Source organism: Chrysochloris asiatica, unplaced genomic scaffold, assembly GCF_000296735.1.
Source record: "Chrysochloris asiatica unplaced genomic scaffold, ChrAsi1.0 scaffold00026, whole genome shotgun sequence".
Classification (NCBI taxonomy): Eukaryota; Metazoa; Chordata; class Mammalia; order Afrosoricida; family Chrysochloridae; genus Chrysochloris; species Chrysochloris asiatica.
In genome coordinates, this window is record NW_006408544.1 from 8,975,221 (window position 1) to 8,995,725 (window position 20,505).

The 20,505-nt window shown below is 39.7% G+C and overlaps 1 protein-coding gene across 2 annotated transcripts in view; it reads left to right on the forward strand.

Annotated features, from left to right (window-relative positions):
- The first annotated feature begins 204 nt into the window (after positions 1-204).
- The window catches only part of CMPK1 (cytidine monophosphate (UMP-CMP) kinase 1, cytosolic), a 30,359-nt gene continuing 10,058 nt past the window's right edge, over positions 205-20,505 (forward strand). For both annotated transcript variants that reach the window (XM_006839731.1, XM_006839732.1), the window contains exon 1: positions 205-375. In XM_006839731.1, the coding sequence (XP_006839794.1) occupies positions 205-375 (171 nt within the window). The remainder of the gene's footprint in view (positions 376-20,505) is intronic.

The window sequence follows — 20,505 nt, forward strand, 5'->3', positions numbered from 1 at the left end:
TTGATGCGCTGGCGCCGTGGGGCGAGAAGCCGCAAGCTCCTCCCTTTCCGGTCGCAGGGTGGACGCCACCGGTGCCACAGCAGCAGGGCCACAGTCTGCGCCAGCTCGGCCCGCCCCTTTCTCTCTTCGCCTTCCCCACCCCGCCCCTCGCTCCAGTGTCCCTGCTGCTGTCAGCAACCTCCTAGTTCGGCTTAGACACAGTGTATGCTGAGCCGCTACAGTCGCCAGCTGTTGCAAGTCCGGAGTCTTCACTTCCCACTGCTTACTCGCCGACCGCTTTTTCTCTGCCCTCTCAGCTTCATGAAGCCGCAAGTCGTGTTTGTCCTTGGCGGGCCGGGCGCCGGCAAGGGAACCCAGTGCACCCGCATTGTCGAGGTGAGACCCGGGTAGCTGGTGGGCTCCCAGGAGCTTGTGGGGACGCTAGGCCTGCCTGTCCCGCCACGCGTGCCGTCGGTTCCCCCCGCAAGCCACGGACTATGACTCCCGGCGATCATCGCGTCGCCTGCGTGGCTGTGGCTGAGGGTGTACAGGCGCGCAGCATGCCGGAACTCGTAGTCTGCATCTACAGGCTTTGGGGTCGCACAGTAGGGAAGGGGATAGCTTGAGGTCGCTTTGTTCCAGTGCCTTCTTATTTATTGAATTTGGAAACTGAATTGGTCTCACTGGTGGGCTGGGATAGGGGACCGGAGGAGCACCAGCATCCGGGAAGGGGAGACTGGTTTTTTCTCTCCGCCCCCTTTCTCATACTCTAAATTCCGAAAACCCAACGAACCTGTCTTTACCCTAGAGCACCACGAAGCAGTGAGCTATTTTTGGTATTTTGTAATCTCTGGAGAGGTCTTTCTGACCTGTCAACGGCAGGCTTTTGGACACTGCCACCCATGAGGTTCTGCTGGGTTTTGTGTGGTTGGAAAAGCCGTGGAGACTCGGGCCATAATTACGCTTCAACCTCTGACCCCGCAGCCAACTCACTCTTTTGTCCTTGGGCAAGTCATGTCCTCTTTCCGAGTCTCATTTGCCCCTTCTGTAAAACAAGAGATGTGCCCCCACATTTACCCAAAATATAAAGTACTTCAAATTCTGAAAGTGTGTTCCTTTTGTTTCAAGGCATGTTAAAACTACCAGTTTAATTCTATGAACACTTCCAGAGTGGCCGATAGATGGTTAGTTGCAGTGATACTGTGAAGAAAAAGATACTGTGAAGAAAAAATTTGAGGACTGTTTTGAGGGGATGGAAAACAAAATGGAAGAGGAGAGCATTGGTTCTGGAAAACACTGAAAAGAATGACGGTGAAGCTTGGTGACCAACACCAAGTTTTTGACCCAGAACTTCTAAAAATAATCCCCACCCCTTTCTCTCTTCCAGGATATGGCCTATATTAGCTGTGGGCTCTTTCTTTCTCCTTGTGTTTATACAACCAACCCTTTGTTCTATAGTTTCTAAAGAATATCCCAAAAGACTGGATGATCGAGTCTTACTCTTTAAGCTGTATTTATAATTATTGATCAATTTTAGGAATAAAAGTGTTACCAAAAAAAGAAAAGTACACATATGTAATTATTTTTCTCCTCAATTTTATTTTTGTTGGTTCCTTTCATTTTTGTGAAACATAACTGGATTATTTCCAATTTCTGTTTTATGAATGAAATGACTCTTACATTTAAATAGTAAAAGAGGGTAAGGAGCAAAGGCTCTAGAGTCAAACAGATAGTTAAACCCCAGCTGCTCTGATTTACTGTTTCTCTACATCCAGAGAAGTTGTTACTTTTAATTAAGTTTTCTGTAAAAAGTGTGGTAATTGTGAGAGCCCTGGTGTGGTGTTATAGGATAAGCACTAGACTGCAAGTTCGGTGTGAACTGCAAAGTTGGCGGCACTTAACTTCAACATAGTATTTGTGAATATTAAATGTGGTATATATAAAATGTCTGGCATGCATGTTGTTAAGTGCCATCCAGTGAATTCTGACAGTAACCCTGTATAGAATTTCTGAAGATGCAAATAAACTTTTTTTTTAGACAGATGCAAATAATTTTTCCCTCCACTTTAAACTTCCTGATCTTATTAGATTGATTTTTTACTTTGAAGTACTATTTTTACAAATATTTTTGCAATTGTTTGAATTTTGTTAAAATTCAACTGTTAAAATTTGTTTAATTTTAATTCATTTAAATATTTTGTTTCTGACTCATGGCTTTAAATGTCCACACCCAAACTAAATATACTCATATTACTTCACTAGATTAAAAATGATATACACATTCTGTAGTTAATGTTTATTCTTTACTTTGCTTCAGTAATGACTGCTGATTGTCAGTGATAAGGTTTCCATAATGGGATAATATGTTCTGTAATGTGTTATATTATTCTTTAGCATGTTAGCAATTGCATGAGCTGTTTAATTTTAAACTATCATTTTCAGTGAAAATTTTTTCTTTTGATTCCAGTTGCCATAAACGTCACTTAGCTGATATCAGCTAATTCCAAATAGTTTATAATTTGGCAATTGATATCCCTTAGCTGACTAACTGTATTAAAGCATGTCTGTGGTTGGTTAAATCAGAGATTTTTGTTGTTGTTCCCTTTGGTAATCTCTAGTATTTTAACTCAATATTATATAGACAAACATAGACTAATCTAGACAATATTATATAGACAAAACAAGACTTTTTCTCTGTGGGAAAAATGTAAATGAAGTTTTAATTCCATACCTTCCATGGCAATGGTAATTTCCTTCATCAGATATGTGTTGTTGTTATGTGTGGCTGAGTGGATTCCTACTCACAGCGACCCTGTACAGGATTTCAGAGGAGCAGCTGGTGGGTTTGAACCACTGACCTTGTGCTTTGCAGTCCAGTGCTTAGCCACAGCGGCACACCAGGACTCCAGATACATGTAATGTAACTAAAACTGAATAGTTTCTTTGGGAAAGCTACAATGATTCCCAACTCTGGCTGCCAGAAGCACATCTTTGTACCCAGAGTATAGAACCTGCCTTGTGGGATAAGGATTGCACTACTAATTGCAAGACTGGCAGTTCAAACCCACCAGCTGCTTCTTGGAAAATCCTATATGGGTCACTATGAGCAGGAACGGACTTGACAAACAACCAGATTTTGAGGCAAGTCAGTTGGGGATGCTAATTGCTCTGCCAAACCCTGGGGAGGAAAAGGCAAACCAGGAGTCTTCTGCAAGTGGTGTGAATTGGGAATGAAAGATTTGAGAGAGGTTCTAGGGCTGACCTTACTGGCTTATTTACACTATGCTTTTAAAATTTGCTGTTTTGTTTTGCTGTTTTCTAACTAATTGTTTATAATTTGTGTCCTTTGGCACTAAATGTTTTGAAAATTAGAGTGCAGTTAATAACTTGCAGATAACTTATCAAAAATCACAATGGGGATACTTTATCAATGCCAAATTGCTTTTTGTAGCACCTACAGAGTTATCATCAGTGTCATAGAACAGAGTAGAACCTGCTCCAAAGAGTTTCCAAGGCTGAAATCTTTATGGAAGCAGATTGCCACATCTTTCTCCCAGAGTGCCTGCTGGGTTCGAACCGCTGATATGCACACTTTTAGGTTAACATTTAAGCTACCAGGATTCCTTATCTGGCATATCGCCAGCCCCACCCCACTGCCATATCTTGTCAGTTCAGATTCATAGCAACCCTGTAGGACAGAGTAGAACTTCCCTAAGGTTTCTGAGAGTATAAATCCTTACCTGAGCAAACAGCCTCATCTTTCTTCCAAGGTGGTTTGAACAACACTTGGCAACCCAGCACTTTACCCACTGTACCACTAGGGTTCCTTTGCCTGGCACATGTTGTTACGTGCTGTGGAGTCGGTTCCAACTCCTAGCCACCCTGTAAAGGGTTTCTGAAATGCAAATCTTGTGGTTAACAGTCCAGTGCTTACCTTACAGTGACATATCAGGCATATTGTTGTTATGTTGTTAAGTGCCGTCGAGTTGGTTCTAACTCATAGAGACCATGTATAGGGACTTGCAAGGAGTGGCTGGTGAGTTTGAACTACTGACCTTGAGGTTCAAACCGACTTGTGAAGTACTGTAGAATCAGTTCTGACTCACAGCGACCCTGTATAGGGTTTCTGAGGAGTGGCTGGTAGGTTTGAACCATAGACCTTGAGGTTCAAACCAACTTTGCAGTCCAGTGCTTTATCCTATGGTGCCACACCAGGACTCCTCATTTGTTGTTAAGTGCCGTTGAGTTGGTTCCGACCCATAGCGATCCTGTATAGGTTTTCTGAGGAACAGCTGGTGAGCTTGAACCACTGACGTTGCAGTTCAAACCGACCTTGATTGTTTTTCTTATAGCGCCACACCAGGACTCCAGGACTCCTCATAATAAAGTAGGTATTTAATAAGTACCCAGTAGGGTAGTAGGTTTTGCACTGGGCTACTCTCCTAGGGTCAGCAATTTGAATACATGGCTGCTTCACTGGGGAAAGATGAGGCTTTATACTCCCGTAAAGATTTACAGCCTTTGAAACCCTATAAAGCAGCAGCATTAAGTATTGAATGAATATTTATTGAAGACATTTCTTTGAAGATACTTTTAGAAATTTTTAATTTGGTCCCTAGGGGGCAGCCCAAGTAGCAGTTAGCACTTTTAATTTCAGGCCCAGAAGAGTCTTAGGAGACCTGTCTTCTGTACACTTCTCATGTAACATTTCTCTATGTTCTTCATAAATAATGGTGTGGTTGTGAAAATCTGTTGAGCATCCTAAAATTTCTAAGTTCTTTTTTTTTTTCTTTTTTTCTTAAATGTTTTATTGTGAATTATGTGATACTTTACATGGGAGACTATTAGTTTTACATTCATTACATTCTAAATTTCTAAGTTCTTGATTATAAATTCTCAAAGTAGATTATTACTTAGAATCCAGGTTTAGATCCCCTGGGTGTTGATAAAAATAGGTTTTTCTCCTTATCGTGGCATGGGGTGGTAATAAGAGAGACGTTTTTAAAACTAAACTTTGTATTTTTTGTAAAAGAGGTGATGCTCTGAATCCTTGACCGTGAAACACCACTGTTTCATTAGTAGTGGTTGGAATGTGGTTTTATGAGGACCTGGTGTATGTGGGGGAGGTGTTCAGACTATTTACTGTCCTGACTCTTTTTTTTTTAATTAAGTTTTTATTGTGTATTGAGTGAAAGTTTATAGGGCAGACAGATCATCAGTTTTACATTCAACAAAGCATACACCTTGTTTCATTATAATGAGTATCGTTCACTCTGTGTGTTATCAGATAACTATTTCTCTCTATTCACTTTAGCTCTTTTTTTAAAAACTAACAAACAAACAAAAAAAACCGCTCAGGCATATATAATAATTGACACCACCAAACATTCTGCAAGTCTGCCTCCTGGCCACTATCTCTTAGTCCCTTTCTTCCTCAGCCATTCCCCCTCTCCATGTCCCATCTCTGCCTCCATCTCTGGTGTTGCTGCTTCTCTGGATAAGGTCCTGCATTCCACTTGTATTCTTCTCCCTTGACAGTCCTAGGGTCCTCTGTTTCTGGACTATAAGATGAACTACTTCCCCGTTTTTGTTACAAAACTTCTAGCTTTACAATTGTGACAGTCGCAATTAGTCATGGTAACAGTTACTATTGAATCATAAGAATCTTATCCCCATCTCTTTTCACCAGACCCATCTAGACAAGATGAAAGCTTTTCAGTGGGGACTCTTTCTTCCCCCACACACTCTTAAACTAAACTCCCTCTTGAAACCTTGTAAGCCAGTCATTTTTTGCCTTTATCGCCCCCCCTCATTTTAGGTAGCCAATGTCTAAGTTGCCTGTCCCTATCTACCCTGTGTACAGAGGGGATAGCATTGATACTTGATGTGAAGACACCTTCCCTCTCTGTTGGTATTTAGAGTTACTACCTCCATGAGTGTAGGTCAGGTCAGGTTCATCAAATTGTAGCAATCTACATTTATTTCCTTTATCAAAAATTAAAAAAAAAAAAAATCTTCCTCTAGTTGAGTTCTGATTATCAAGCCATCGAGGCTAGGTCAAATGGGTACTGTCTGAAAGTTTGGGTGTTCTTGTGCATCTCCCCTCACTTCATATCAGCTGGATGCTTCACTCTCAGCTCTATCTATCTGTGGCTATGTCTCTGTTCATGGGCTCACGTGTCCCCAGGTCTCATCACACTTTGGACCAAGCAGCCCTTCCTCTTCTCTCTCTCATGTCCAAATCAACAGGATTATGGACTGTGGTTGGACTCAGCCCATTTCTACACTGCTGCCTTTCCCCCTGTTCCACTCACCAGTAGACCAGTGTGGTCGCCAGCAAGCTTACATGCCTGCTCATGTGTGTCCTTATTCTTGATAACTTCAATTTTTGCCTTCCATATCAACCTACAAAAGTAATACGTACTTACTGGGCAAAGTGAGATAGATCACTGCAGTTAAGTTGACTTTGACTCTATATAACCTATGTATACAGATTAAAACATTGCCTAGTCTTGCATTAGCTTCATGGTTGCTGGCATGTTTGAGTCCATCATTGTCAGTTAATCTCAATGAGAATCTTCCTTGCCCTTACTGGCCATGCACTTCACCAAACTTGTTGCCCTTTCCCATCCTGACGATGTGTCCAAAGCACCCAAGTCAAGACAGTAATCTGTTTTGATCTAGAAGGTTTTTATTGGCTAATTTTTAGAAGCAGATTGCCAAATCTTTCTTCCTAGTCTTTCTTACTCTGGAAACTACAGTGAAATTTGTCCTTTGTGGGTGACTCTTCTGGAATTTGAAATATTGGTGGCATAGTTCCAATGTCACAGCATCATGCAAGCCATGCAGCATGAAAAACTGACAGATGGGATGTTACTGGTAAAATCCTATCTTCTCTGATCCTGTGATCACCAGTATTAACTACTTGGTGTGTATGCTTCTCCATCTCTTTCTCAAAATTTTTACAAACAAAAGTGTAAAATAATGAATTTTTGCCTCCAAATAAGATATAGTAGGATTATAAGCTATAGGTTGATTGTGAGATTTCACCAAGAAGCCTTTATACAATAGTTTATGGATGTCCTTTCAAGTCTACACACACAAATTTAATTCATTCTTATTAGTAGCTGCAGATGTTCTGTAATATGGATGTTACCATTCATCTATTAATGAACATTCAGGCTCATTTCCAGGGGTTGTTTTGCTATTGCAAACAAGGTTTTAATACATTTCCTTGAAAATATAACATTGCATGGTGGTGGTAGTGGTGGTGGCTATGTGCCATGGAGTCAGTTCTGACTCATAGTGAATCTGTATAGGGTTTGTGTGTGTGTGTGTATGCAGTTTATCACGTTTTATTTGCTCAGTACATAGACCTTTATATACATATTAAATTTTTTAAAAGTTTTTATTGTATGTGTTAGTTCACATGGGAGAACATTATCTTTACATTCATCCTATCATATTTCGTTTCACTGCAATGATTGCAATCCCCTGCATGCATCATCAAACAACCAAAGGATACACCCCACATGCTTGCCTCCTGGCTACCAGCATTTAACAACAACATATTGGATAAAATTACTGTTAAACCACAAGAGTCCTATCCCCACCTCCTTTCACCAGCCCCATCTAGACAGGTTGAAAACCACACAATGGAAAGTCTTACCTTCCCCGCACCCTCTGAAACTAAACTCCCTCTTGAAAACTTGTAAGCCACTCACTTCGTACCTTTATAGCTCCCCCTCCCCATTTTAGGTAGCCAATATCTAAGTTGCCCTTCCCTATCAACCGAAAACCCAGTTTTGTTTTGTTTTTAATTCACCATTGTATTCTTGGTGCCTACCACAATAAAACCAAAGTTGAAACTACTGCAGTTATAGTGACCCTATAGGACAGAGTAGAGTTACCCTTTAGGATTTTCAAGTTTGTAGGTTAGCGGTTCAAGTCCACTGGCCCACTCCACAGAAGAAAGATGAAGATGCATATCTTTCAGAGATTTACAAGCCTTGGAAACCCTATGCAGGGTTGCTGTGACATATCGGAACTGATTTGACGCTTAACAACAGCAATCTTTATAGACATTAACTGCCATAGCTTTCTCTGTTGGAGCAGCTAGCACTTAATGATGTGCCACCAGGGTTCCATGTAGCACAGTGCCTGGCATAAAATGATGCATCGTAAATATTTATTAAATAGGTTTTGAAACCAGTCAGTCCTAGGCTTCTCCCTCTTTATAATTTTGTTCCTTGGATCAGTTTAAGTTGTTGACTCTGTTGTTGTTAAGTGCTGTTGAGTTGGTTCCAACTCATAGTGACCCTGTACAGGGTTTCCAAAGAACAACTGGTTTGTTTGAACTGCCAGACTTTCAGCTAATAGTCTAGTGCTTATCCTACAGGATCACACCAGAACTCCTTTGACTCTTAAGTTCCTGCCATTGAAATTTGAGAATATTAATCTACTTTACAAAGTGATTGTGAAGATTAACCAAGAGAACGTCTACAAAGTGTCTGACAGTGCCTGATAAGTTTTAGGTATTTCCTGTATGTTAATCATATCCCCATTGCCTATTCTGTGCTTATATATAAAGTCAGTGAAGGAAATATCTTGGGTAAGTACTTGCTGTTTGACGTGCAGTCTTACTCATGGTGGTGGTGGTTATGTGCCGTGGAGTCGGTTCCGACTCATAGCGACCCTGTATGGGGATTCCGAGGCCGTAAATCTTTACGGGATCAGAAAGCCTTCTCTTTCTCCTGCAGAACAGCTGATAGTTTCGAACTGCTGACCTTAAGGTTTGCACCCCAATTCGTAACCACTACTCTACCAGAGTTCATTGACCCCATATGGGATTTCCAAGGAGTGACTGGTGGGTTTGAACTGCTGACCTTGTGGTTAGCAGTCCAGCACGTATCTTACAGTACCACATGAGGATTTCATGTCTAACTTGGAGCTACATAAAAGACTACTTGCCTACCACTTTGCGTTTGGATCTTCCAGTATGTACAGGTAATCCCCAACTTCAGATGTGATTTCATTCTGACAGCGCCTACTCTGCTGTAAAGTCAGTTCTGATGTAAGTTGAATCTTCATTTTTTAAACTTAATTTTTAGTTTCCATTATTGCCTTTTATTATCAATATCTTTTTAGTCTGATCTCTATTTGTCTTTGGAGATTGGAAACATTACATCTGAGAATGATAACATTAGCAAATCATGTGTCGCAATATTGTGCGAAGTACATATTACTAATGATAAGTTGTACGTTGTTGTTGTTTAAGTGCCATTGAGTCAGTTCCGACTCATACTGACCCTGTTAGGTTTCCAAGGAGCGGCTGATGAGTTTGAACTGCTGACCTTACAGTTCAAACTGACCTTGCAGTCCAGCGCATTAACCCGTAGCACCACCCCAGGACTCTGATAAGATGTATAAGGAAGCAAAAAAAAAATGGCTGCTCATAGTGTGGTTCCTTGTAACTTGAATACATTATAAATTGGGCACTAACTGGATTAGTCATTGATGTGTACCATTGAAAAGTATGTGATTAATTCAGTCCATAGACTTCACCTTTATGTATGCTTTAAGTAGATAACATGAATTTTTATCTGCTCCCATAAAGATTTACAGCCTCGGAAACCCTGTACAGGGTCGCTATGAGTTGGAACTGACTCCACGGCACACCACCACCACCACAGGGAAGAAGGAGAGAGCCAGCAAATGGTTTGATTATATAATTGGGAATTGACTTAGTGGTCAATTTTGAGTTTCTTTGTTGTTGTTAAATACTGTCAAGCTGGTTCTGAGTCATAGTAATCCTATATAGGGTTTCTAAGACTACATATTTGTGAGAGCAGAAAGCCTCATTTTTCTCCCAGAGAGTGGCGGTGGGCTCAAATGGCTGATCTTGTGATTCGCAGTTCAGTGTTTATCTTATAGAGTCACTGCACTCCCCTTGATTTTCTTTTTCTTTTTTAAATCTTTTATTGTGAATTATGTGATAGTTTACATGGGAGAACATTAGTTTTACATTCATCCTATTATGTATCATTTCATTGCCATGGTTACAATCCCCTCCATGCATCATCAAACAACCAGAGGGTATGCCCCCTGCTCGTTAGTACACAGTCGTCAGCACACAGCCCCTCTCCCTCTCTGGGTCTAGAGTCCCCGGCTGCTCCATCTCTCCATGCCTCCATCTCTGGCGTCACTGCTTCTCTGGGTAGGGTCCCGCTCTCTGCTCTTCTCCCTTGATGGTCCCAGGGACCTCGGCTCCTAGACTGAAAAGTTAGTTACTCCCCTCCTTGCTACAAAACATCTACCTTTACATTTCCAGCCCTCGAAATCAGTCCTGATAACAATTATTCACTATTGTATCACAAGAGATCTGTTCACATTTCCTTTCATCAGCCCCGCCTAGACAGATTTGATACTCAGTGGAGATTCTACCTTCCTCCAGGCCCTTTGGATCTAGGTTCCCTCTTGAAAGCTTGTAAGCCAGTCACTTCTTACCTTTGTAGTCCCCCATTTTGGATAGCCAATGTTCAAGTTGCCCATCCCTGTCTACTCTGTGTGTGAAGGGGGTGGGATTGATTCTTGCTGTAAGGACTTGTTCCCTCTTTTGAGCTACTGAATCCATAGGCTATAGGTCAAGTTTATCAAATTGTATCAGATTACTCTTTTTTTCCTCTTCTTTCTTCTTCTAGTTGAGCTCTGATCACGCAGTCATTGAAGCCAGGTCAAGTGGGTATTATCTGCAAGTGTGGGTGTTCTTGTGCATATGCCCTCCTTTTTTTAATCAGCTGGACGCTTCACTCTCCACTCTAGTCCTCTGTGGCTATGTCACTGACTCTGGTCCCAAGAGTCCCCAGGTCTTGCCACACTGCTGGCCCACCAGGTCTCCACCCGGGTTCACAGAAGTCTATTGAACATTGTAGGACTTAGCTCGCAGCTTCATTGCTGTTTTTCCCCTCACTTATCCTTATTGGTGATGAATGTGGTCACCAATCACAGCATGTATTCCCATTAAGTCTTAGTCTTGGAAGGGCCCTTGATTTTCGTTGCTGCTTATCTTTAAAATGGTTGTTGAATGAGGCAAGGGGAAAGTGGAAATGGAAAAGATTTCAGAATTGTGGAAAGGCAGTAATGTGACAAAGTTGTTTAGAATCTGGCTAGATCAAGTTAAATCATTATCTTTTAATTCCATTATTCCATGAACTTTTTGAACCTCCCTCATATGTCTGGGTGTTTATTTGTGGATCAAGTTCCTGATCTCATATCCATGCCAAGATACAGCAAAATGATAAAGGCCCTCGATCTTCATGTTTCTTCTTTAACTTCCGTTAACAGATTCTGTTACTGAAAGTCAATAGTAGCTTGAACACAAAAGATTTTATATTTCCATGTGAGTTGTCTAGGAATTACCTCAGAAGCCCATGGTAGCATAGTAATTGTTGTTGTTCTTAGGTGCCATTGAGTCAGTACTGATTCATAGCGACCTTATGCACAACAGAACAAAAGACTGACTTTTGCTGTGCCAACCGCACAATCATTGCTACCCTTGAGCCCATTGCTACTGCCACCGTAGTAATCCATCTTGTTGGCGGTTTTCTTCTTTTTCATTGAACCTCCACTTTACCAAGCATGGTGTTCTTCTCCAGAAACTGGGCCCTAATGATAATATGCTCAAAGTATGAGAGATGAAGGAAGTTTGAACATCCTGGCTTCTAAGGAGCATTCTGGCTGTATTTCTTCTTTCAACACAGATTTGTTTGTTCTTTTGGCAGTCCATGGTACTTTTAGTATTTTCCTGCAACACCATAACTGAAGTGTATCAATTCTTCTATGGTCTTTATTCACAGTCCAACTTTTACATGTATATGAGGCTATTGACAATATCATGGCTTAGGCAGGTGTACCATAGTCCTTAAACTGATGTCTTTGCCCTTGAAAACTTTAAAGAGGTCCTGTGCAGCAGATGTGCCTAGTGCAATATATTGCTTGATTTCTTGACTGCTACTTTCATGAGTGTTGATGGTTGATCCAAGCAAAATGAAGTCTTTGACTTCAGTCTTTCCTCCTTTGATAATGAATGTTGTTTATTGGTCCAGTGGTGAGGGTCTTTGCTTCCTTTACATTAAAGTGCAACTCATACTGTATAGTCAAGTTCATCAAATTGTAGCAATTTTCACTTGTTTCCTTTATCAAATTTCTTTATTTTTCTCTAGTCAAATTATGATCATCAAGCCATCAAAACTACATCAAATGGGTACTGACTGCAAGTTTGGGTGTTCTTGTGTTTCTCTCCTCACTTCATATCAGCTGGATGCTTTTTACTCTCAAGGCCTTGAATTTTATTTCTGTTCCATTAGCTTGACAAATGCTGAGTGAACTCTTCTCTTTTGGTTTTTAAACTCTGGATCTTTTGCACTTCTCATTATAATATTTGACTTTTGCACATTTCATTGTAATATTTGACTTTGTCTTCTTGAGCTGTCCTGGATGTTCCTTGGCTTCTTGTAGATGTATCTTCACATGGCAGCTGTCTTCCTGTGAGTATGTGTGTGCATTCTGTTCTTTATGTGATACCATTCAGAAAGGATTAGATGTAGGTTTAGGACCTGGTATACTGTGGTATACTGTGGCACTGTAGGATAAAGCACTGGACCACAAGGTCTGTTTGAACCACAAGGTCAGCAGCTCAAACTCACCAGCGACTCCATGGAAATCCTATATAGGGTCACTGTGAATTGGAATTTACTCACAGCAGTTAACAACTACTACTCTCGTATGACTTCATTAACAGAACAGAAGAAAATCCCTGTTTCCAAGCACAATCAGGTGTACTGATAGATAGAGGGAACAGGACATAACTTTTTGGAGAGCATAATTCAATGCACAACAGATTGGGAAATGGATTTCAGCAAAAGATGATAGTGTAAATGCTATATATATTTGAAATAGGTTACTAGAGTTCAAATGGGGCAAATGACCTAATGATTTGAAAATATCTGGAGCTGGTAGCTTAGTGGTTACGAATCGGGCTGTGAACCGCCAAGGTCAGCAGTTTGAAACTACCAGCTGCTCCGCGGGAGAAAGAGGAGGCGTTCTGCTCCCGTAAAGATTTACAGCCTCAGAAACCCTGTACAGGGTTGCTATGAGTCGGAACCAACTCCACAGCACACAAGGAAAACAACAATACCATATATGTAGTTTAACTGTCCTGTTAATGGAGTCTCTAGGTGATGTGAAATGTTAATGAGCTTGGCTGCAAACCAGAAAGTTGGAGGTTATAGTCCACCCATAAGTACTTTGTAAAAAAGACCTACTTCTGAAAAATCAGCCTTTGAAAACCCTATGGAGCCAGTTCTACTTTGTCACACATGTGGTCAGCAGGATTCCAAATAGACTAGACTGCAGCTGGCTAGTAATCGGGAAGGTGCTCTGGTACTGTGCTATTCATTTGCTTTTCCCTGACACTGAGCATCTTTTCATGTACTTACTGCCATCTTTAGAGCTTCTTTGGAGAAATGCTTGTTCACATCTCTTTATCCTTCTCCTACCCCTGGTTTCCAGAACAGGGAATTTTAAAACTGTCTCTACCCATTTTTAAGTTGGGTTGTCTTTTTAAAATTATTGAGTTGTTTATATATTCTAGATGAACATGTTCCTTATCCAGATACGATTTATAAATATTTTGTCTTTCATTTTCTTGTTAGTGACAAGTACAAAATTTTAAAAAATTTGAATGAGTTCTTATAACCTTGCCCATTGTAACATAGAGTATGCTTTCTGTTGCTTATGGTTGTTGTTGTTAAGTGCCGTTGAGTTGGTTCTGACCCATAGTGACCCTGTATAGGGTTTCCGAGGAGAGACTGGTGAGCTTGAACCGCCAACCTTGAAAGTCAAACTGACTTTACAGTCCAACGCATTAACCTACAGTGCCACACCAGGATTCCAGAGATTTAAAGAATGATAACTGAGTCCTGGTGTGGTGTTCTTAGTGGTCCTGATGTGGAATAAAACACTGGAATGCAAGGCTGTTTTGAACCACAAGGTCAGCAATTCAAACTCACCAGCCTCTCCTTGGAAATCCTATTTGGGTCAATATGAGTTGGAACCGACTTGACGACACTTAAAACAACAACTGAGTCTAAAACTACAAAAGAGATGTAGCTGGGAAGTGTCTATGTTCTGCCTGAGGCAGAGAATTGGGGTTGAAGAGAAAGGTGAGGGTGGGGGGTAGGGGTATATGGGAAGGAAGGGTAGGGGTACTCATTACTTCACTTGACCCATCCTGGGAATAATTGGGTTCAAGTCAGACTAGTTGTTGTTAGGTCCCACCATGAGTTGGTACCGACTCGTAGTGATCCTAGGGTGGGAGAAATTCACATTTTCAAATGGTGTCCAGAGCTCTTCCTATTGCTTAGTGATAGCAGAAAAGCAATTTTTCCATGAATTTCCCCATAAGTTTGCCACTTTTTAGACTGCGAGCCCAAGGTTGGCAGTTCCAGCCCGCCAGCTGCTCAGTAAGAGAAAGATGAGGTTTTCTGCTCCTGCAAAGATTTTTAAATCCTCAGAAACCCTATGCAGGGCTTGATATGCTCTAGGTTATATAAATAAGGACAGTTATCTGTTGTCAACATTAAATTTCAGAAAGAGCTCTGGTGGCATAGTGGGTTAAGTATGAGGCTGCTAACTGCAAGGTCGGCAGTTCAAACCCACCAGCTCCTCCGAGGGAGAAAAATGTTTGCTCTAGTAAAGACTTACAGTTTCAGAAACTGTCCTGTGACTGCTGTGGGTTGGAATCGACTCAGTGGTAGTGGGTTTGAGCTTGATTATGATCAAAAATACATATTCCTAGACTGACTTTAATTTTAGACTGAGCAAAAAGTAATCATGAAAGAAAACTTTTTACAAAAAAAAAAGAAAATTCAAAAGGTACCACTTTTCAAAACCAAATAATGATTTTGCTTACATTACCTTCCTGTGGGACCAAAAATTAAGGGGATTCCATGTTGTCTAAGCTATGATTCATTTTCTCTAAAACTCAATGGAGAGAAGTTGCTTGTACAATTAAATTCTGAAACTAGAATAGGGTGGATCTGTTGTGTATGCCATGGGGATGGCATTTCCAGAACATCTTGCTTTTACTTTGAACTTTAATGTCTAGAGTAGAGCTTCATTATGTTTCCTTTTAAACGTTGCTGCTTTGCCTTTTGGATCCTCTCAAACCGAGTGTGTCTCTAAATTTCCATCTGTTTCTAGGCTATAAAACTGGACTGTTTTCTGTCTCCTATGACTCTTGACTTCATGCCCATGGAGTGTGTCTGTGTTGCTATATTATGCTTTTGTTTCTCCTTTGTTTAAGGAATGGATCACTTTCCAGAGAAATTTTTATATAAACATTTGAATTGATTTTTTGTTTAAAGCAGCTCACCAATATCTGTTTTCAAAGCTGCTATTCTGTATAAAGATTTAGTTTTAAGTTGTCAGTAAGTTTTTGATGGTGTAGGTACTGTTTCCCATTTTTTTCTTGGAATCAGATGCTGTTTTTTTATATTGAGATTCTTATTCTCACTTAATCAAAGACTGCTTTGAGTTTCATTTTGCTGTGCCCTTAGGATTCGATATTAAAACATTTAAAGCATCAACCTTGCTTTGCTTGGTGTATTTGCCTTTTAAAGATGTATTGATAAATACACATTTGTTTGTTTTTAAAATTAAAACTTAAAAAAGTGTACATTATTTTAAAAAACAATCAATTTATCAAGTACAGAAAGTAAGAAGTGAAGGGGATATGTCTCCTTAACTAGCCGGATCCTACTCACCTTATGTAATCACCTGTCTGTTATTTGGGCCCTTTCTTTTGTGATGATTTTATACACATAATGCAGTTGTGCTCATGTGCGCAGGCACACACACACGTTGCTTGTTTTGTGATTTGCAGTTTTTATTTCACCATATATGTTAGACAGTTTTCCATATCAGAAGATATAGTTATTCTTTGATTGTGTTCCTTTCAGTATATATATTGCATTTGATGTTGATCCACTTTGGGGTTCCCCCCCCCCTTTGCTGGTGTGTAATTTATAGTTTTTTGTTAAGTGTCATCGAGTAGGTTCCAATTCATAGCAACACTGTATAGGGTTTCCAAGGAGCAGCTGGTGAATTTGAACCTCCAACCTTGTGGTTCAAACCAATCTTGTGGTCCAGTGCATTATCCCACAGTGCCACAGTTGTTGTGAAGTGCCGTCAAGTCGGTTCTGACCCATAGTGACCCTGTATAGGGTTTCCGAGGAGTGGCTGGTGAGCTTGAAAGTGCCACAGTCAACTGATTATTTTGTGCTTTGCTCCAGGAGAACCTGTATGAGTTTGTATAACTTCTCTCAGCTATTGGCGTGCTCTCCTAGTGGGTCTTCAATCTCGTGTAGTCCAGATTTCAGAAGTGTGCTCTTCACGAGATGCTTCTGGTTACTAAAGATACTTTGCTATTGTGACTATAGGTAGTATAGGTTACAAATGAAACCATTTGTGACAAGAGTTTAGTTATAAAACCTTTCCCTAACTTCTAGTTCAGTGATCGGAGTATGTGACTTAATGCAAGGTTCTGTTCTTGTGAGCCTTGTTGAATTCTGTGTGGCTTTCTAAATGCATTCCGCAATGGTTTGGTAAGTTTGCAAATGTTCATATGTTATATTGTGATACTCCATGTATGAGTAAATGGTATTCTTTTTTTCTTTTTTAACTTTTTATTGTGAATTGAGTCAAGGTTTACAGAGCAGATCATCAGTTTTACATTCAACAAATCATGTACTTTGCTTTGTAACATGGTTGCAATCCCTTCATGCACCAACAGTTAACAGTATTTACCTCTATTCACTTTAACTACTGCATTCCTCCCTGTATCCCCCACCACCCACATATTTCCTCTGCCAACTTCCCTCTGATTGTAAATTGCCTGCCCTGTTCACTCATGTCAACACATGTCTACCCTCTAGTGCGTGAATCGTAAATGGTATTCTTGCTTTAATGTTTCTGTCTTTTAAAAATAAGTACAATTGGGCCTAATTGATATTTGTTAAACACTTCATGGAAAAATTCAATTATCTTTTAATTTTTCCATGAACTTATTGAAGTTCCCTCATATAATCTTTATATAAAGACTTAATATTACCCTTGTTGTCTGTCCTCTTGAGTACTGTCATGGAACTTAACTGGGTTCTAGGTTCTTTGATCACCCGTAACCATATTTGAGTCAAAGTGATATGTAAGAGATAACTTCTTCCATTTTTTTTGGCATGATAAATTATATGTAAATGAAAGCCTTCTAAGATACATGAGCATACTTCTTCTCCCCAGAAATAACGTGTGTAGCTTGTAGTGTGTGTAGTGGATTATAAGAGACAATCATTTAATTAACAAGACTTAACTGAGTGTATCCTAAGAGTAATAAGGAGTCCTGGTATGGTGCTGTAGGATAAGCACTGGAAGCTCACTGCAAGTTCAGTGGTTCAGAACCACCAGCTGCTCCTTGGAAACCCTATGCAGGATCACTATGAGCAGGAAGTGACTCGACCACACTTAACAACAGCCTTTCCCTAGAGAGCACAGTGACTCTGTAGGATAAACACTGGAGTGCGAACCACAAAGTTGGCGATCTTTGAGAGAAAGATGAAGATTTCTGCTCCCACAAAGATTCATAACCTCAGAATCCCTATACAGGGTTACTATAAGTTGGAACCAACTCAATGGCATTTAGCAGAAACAAACCTTCGCCTGCTCTGCACATTGTCTGACACCTTGTAGACTCTCAATAAATATTTATAGATTTAAAATAAGAAAGTTCCAAGGATTGTCTAAATTAAAGTTTTCTTGCATAAACAAGTAAACAGTGAAGAAAATTAAATGGTGCCATAATTTTCTTCTTTTGAATGAATTATATCCCTCTTTTCTCCTCAGAATGTAAACTTTTATATCACTCCCTTAATTAGTGAAAGAAGTATGCTTCACATTTATTTGGAATCTGTCTGCTGTAGCTTCTCATTTAAGAAAAGATTTCACTTGGTGTATGACTTCCATAATTTGTAGTTAATATGTAGATTTATAATTAAATAGGTATAGTCAAGGTCAATGCTTGCATTTAGAAGTAAAATGAGAGCAGACTAAAAGCAAGATTGGAAATCCACTAGCAATTTAAGTCAAATATTGCACTCATTTGTTTTTTTGTAGAATAATAGTCCTTTTCTTAATGATAACCTTTCTTTAATGATGATTACAGGAAAAACTTTTCTTTCCAACCATTTGCGGGTAGAACTGAGATGAATCCTAAAAAGTTAGCCAGTTTTCAGAATCTGGGATTTATGGTATATTTGTACTTAGAATTCAAAAGCAAGTTCCCCAAGACAGGCAGGTATTTGTTGGAAAATCTGTGTCAGCCATCTCATTCAGATTAATTAGAAATTTGAAATGTCTATATAATACCTGATAACCTGACAGAAAGTGTGTGTTGTTGGGATGCTGTAGGCAATAAAGATGTTGTCTGTAAACAGGGACTGGACTCTGCTGATTCCGGGTAGTTCAGTACAGTCCCTGTAGCCATTTCCTGGTGTGCTGCTGAAGTTGTAGTGCTTACAGTTTGGAACCAACATTTCGATTTTAAGGTCCACTGATTTTATAGGGAATGCAAAGTAAACTTAGTGTTAAATGCTTCAGAGTTCTGTCAGCTAGCTAAAGTATACCCAGGACTCTCAATTCACTCAGTTGCTTTAACAGTATATTCATACTTATGTATTCATACTTATGTCCAAGATCTCTGCTGTGTTTTCACAGTAATGTAAGGTTCAGTAGCAAGCCAGTGGTACCTTCTAATTGCCACCTCAGTAGGAGGAGATGAACTAAACATATTGCCTGCTAAAGGAGGGGAATGCTAAGTGAGTAATATTAATCAAGATGATTTTAGATTTGATGACACAAAATTGTCAACATTTGCCTAATTGTAGTGCCACTCTGAGCTGAAGAACATAGTGCTTCTCTCTGTACTTCCAGCTCTTCCTGTGTGATTTGTAGTTTATTGAGTTGAGTGTTTCCATTTCCCAAATGAGAAAATGAAAGTAAAACTTTGAGACAGTTACTCTAAATGAATTGAATTTATACATTTGTTCTTAGAAAATTATTCTTAGTTGAATAGTAGCTTGTAATTGTAGTTTTTATAGTTTATAGTATTTATAACCTATTGCGGTTTTGAATGTTGCTTTTTAAAGACTGTAGTTAGTGACCCACTAGGTTTTAACAGCTAGGAACTTTCAGAGAATGTGAAAAAGTTTTGATTAAGTCTGGAAATTTTCCATTCTTGATTTCCTCAAAATTGGCATCAGTGATTACTTAATGACAGCTCTGAAACCATTAGATGTTCTTTTCAGTCTACTTATTAAATACCATAATAACTAGTGTGCAAATAATAGTTTTGTGTGTATTTTTTTGTCATTGAAACTCTGTGGTGAATGGAAAACTTAGACAAAACCCTTAGGGAACATACAATATAAAATTACAGCTGGAAAATAGAGGATTTTAAAAATATGGAATGTGATGAGAAATAGACATGATCATAATTATTTGAATTCTTGATTTCCTTGGACTTTGCAGGTAAGGTTATTTTCTCTTTCGGACAAACTATAATTGTTTTTTAAAATATCAATTGTATGCCTCTCTAGCTTATGACTACTTTCTCTTTAAAAAAAAAAAAAAGACAAAAACATGATAAAATGCCAAAACCCATTTTAATGCAAAATAAAGGTTGCTAATTTGAGCTCACCAATGTCAAGAAATAACATGTGCACTAATTTCTAAATTGCTAGTTGGGTTTTTAAATGTATATGTTGTTCATACAGCAGAACGTTACAGAACAATCTGTAGTGTTGGTGTTTCACTGTGAGCGTTTGCATTGTTTAGTACTGTTTGTCTTTGCATTTATTCAGTATTACCATATGCTATAATCACTAGACCAGATCAGGCATCAAGCAAGCACAGACTGCCAAACATGAGCCAAGATGAGTTAGAAAATGAAACTGATATAAAATTCTGTTGACAGTAATTGCAAAATGCTTTTAAAAACTGTTGATAAGACATGGGAAAGTAGGTGCAGTGAGACGAATTGCTTTTCTTACCTGGTCTTTTAATTTCTACCAAATGATTGGATTGTTGTTGCTGAGTGCCATCGAGTCAATTCCTACTCATAGCAACCCTGTCTGTATAGGTTCCCGAGGAACCACTGGTGGATTTGAGCAGCCGACCTTGTGGTTTGCAGTCCAGTACTGATCCTACAGCACCACGCCAGGGGTCCAAATGATTGGGTTGTTGTTAGTAAGTGCTGTCAAGTTGGTTCTGACCCATAGTGACCCTGTATAGGGTTTCTGAGGAGTAGCTGGCGAGTTTGAACCACCGATCTTTCAGTTCAAACCCATCTTTTGGTCTAGTGCAGTATTCCACAGCACTACATTAGGACTCCAAATGATTGGGTTGTTGTTGTTAGGT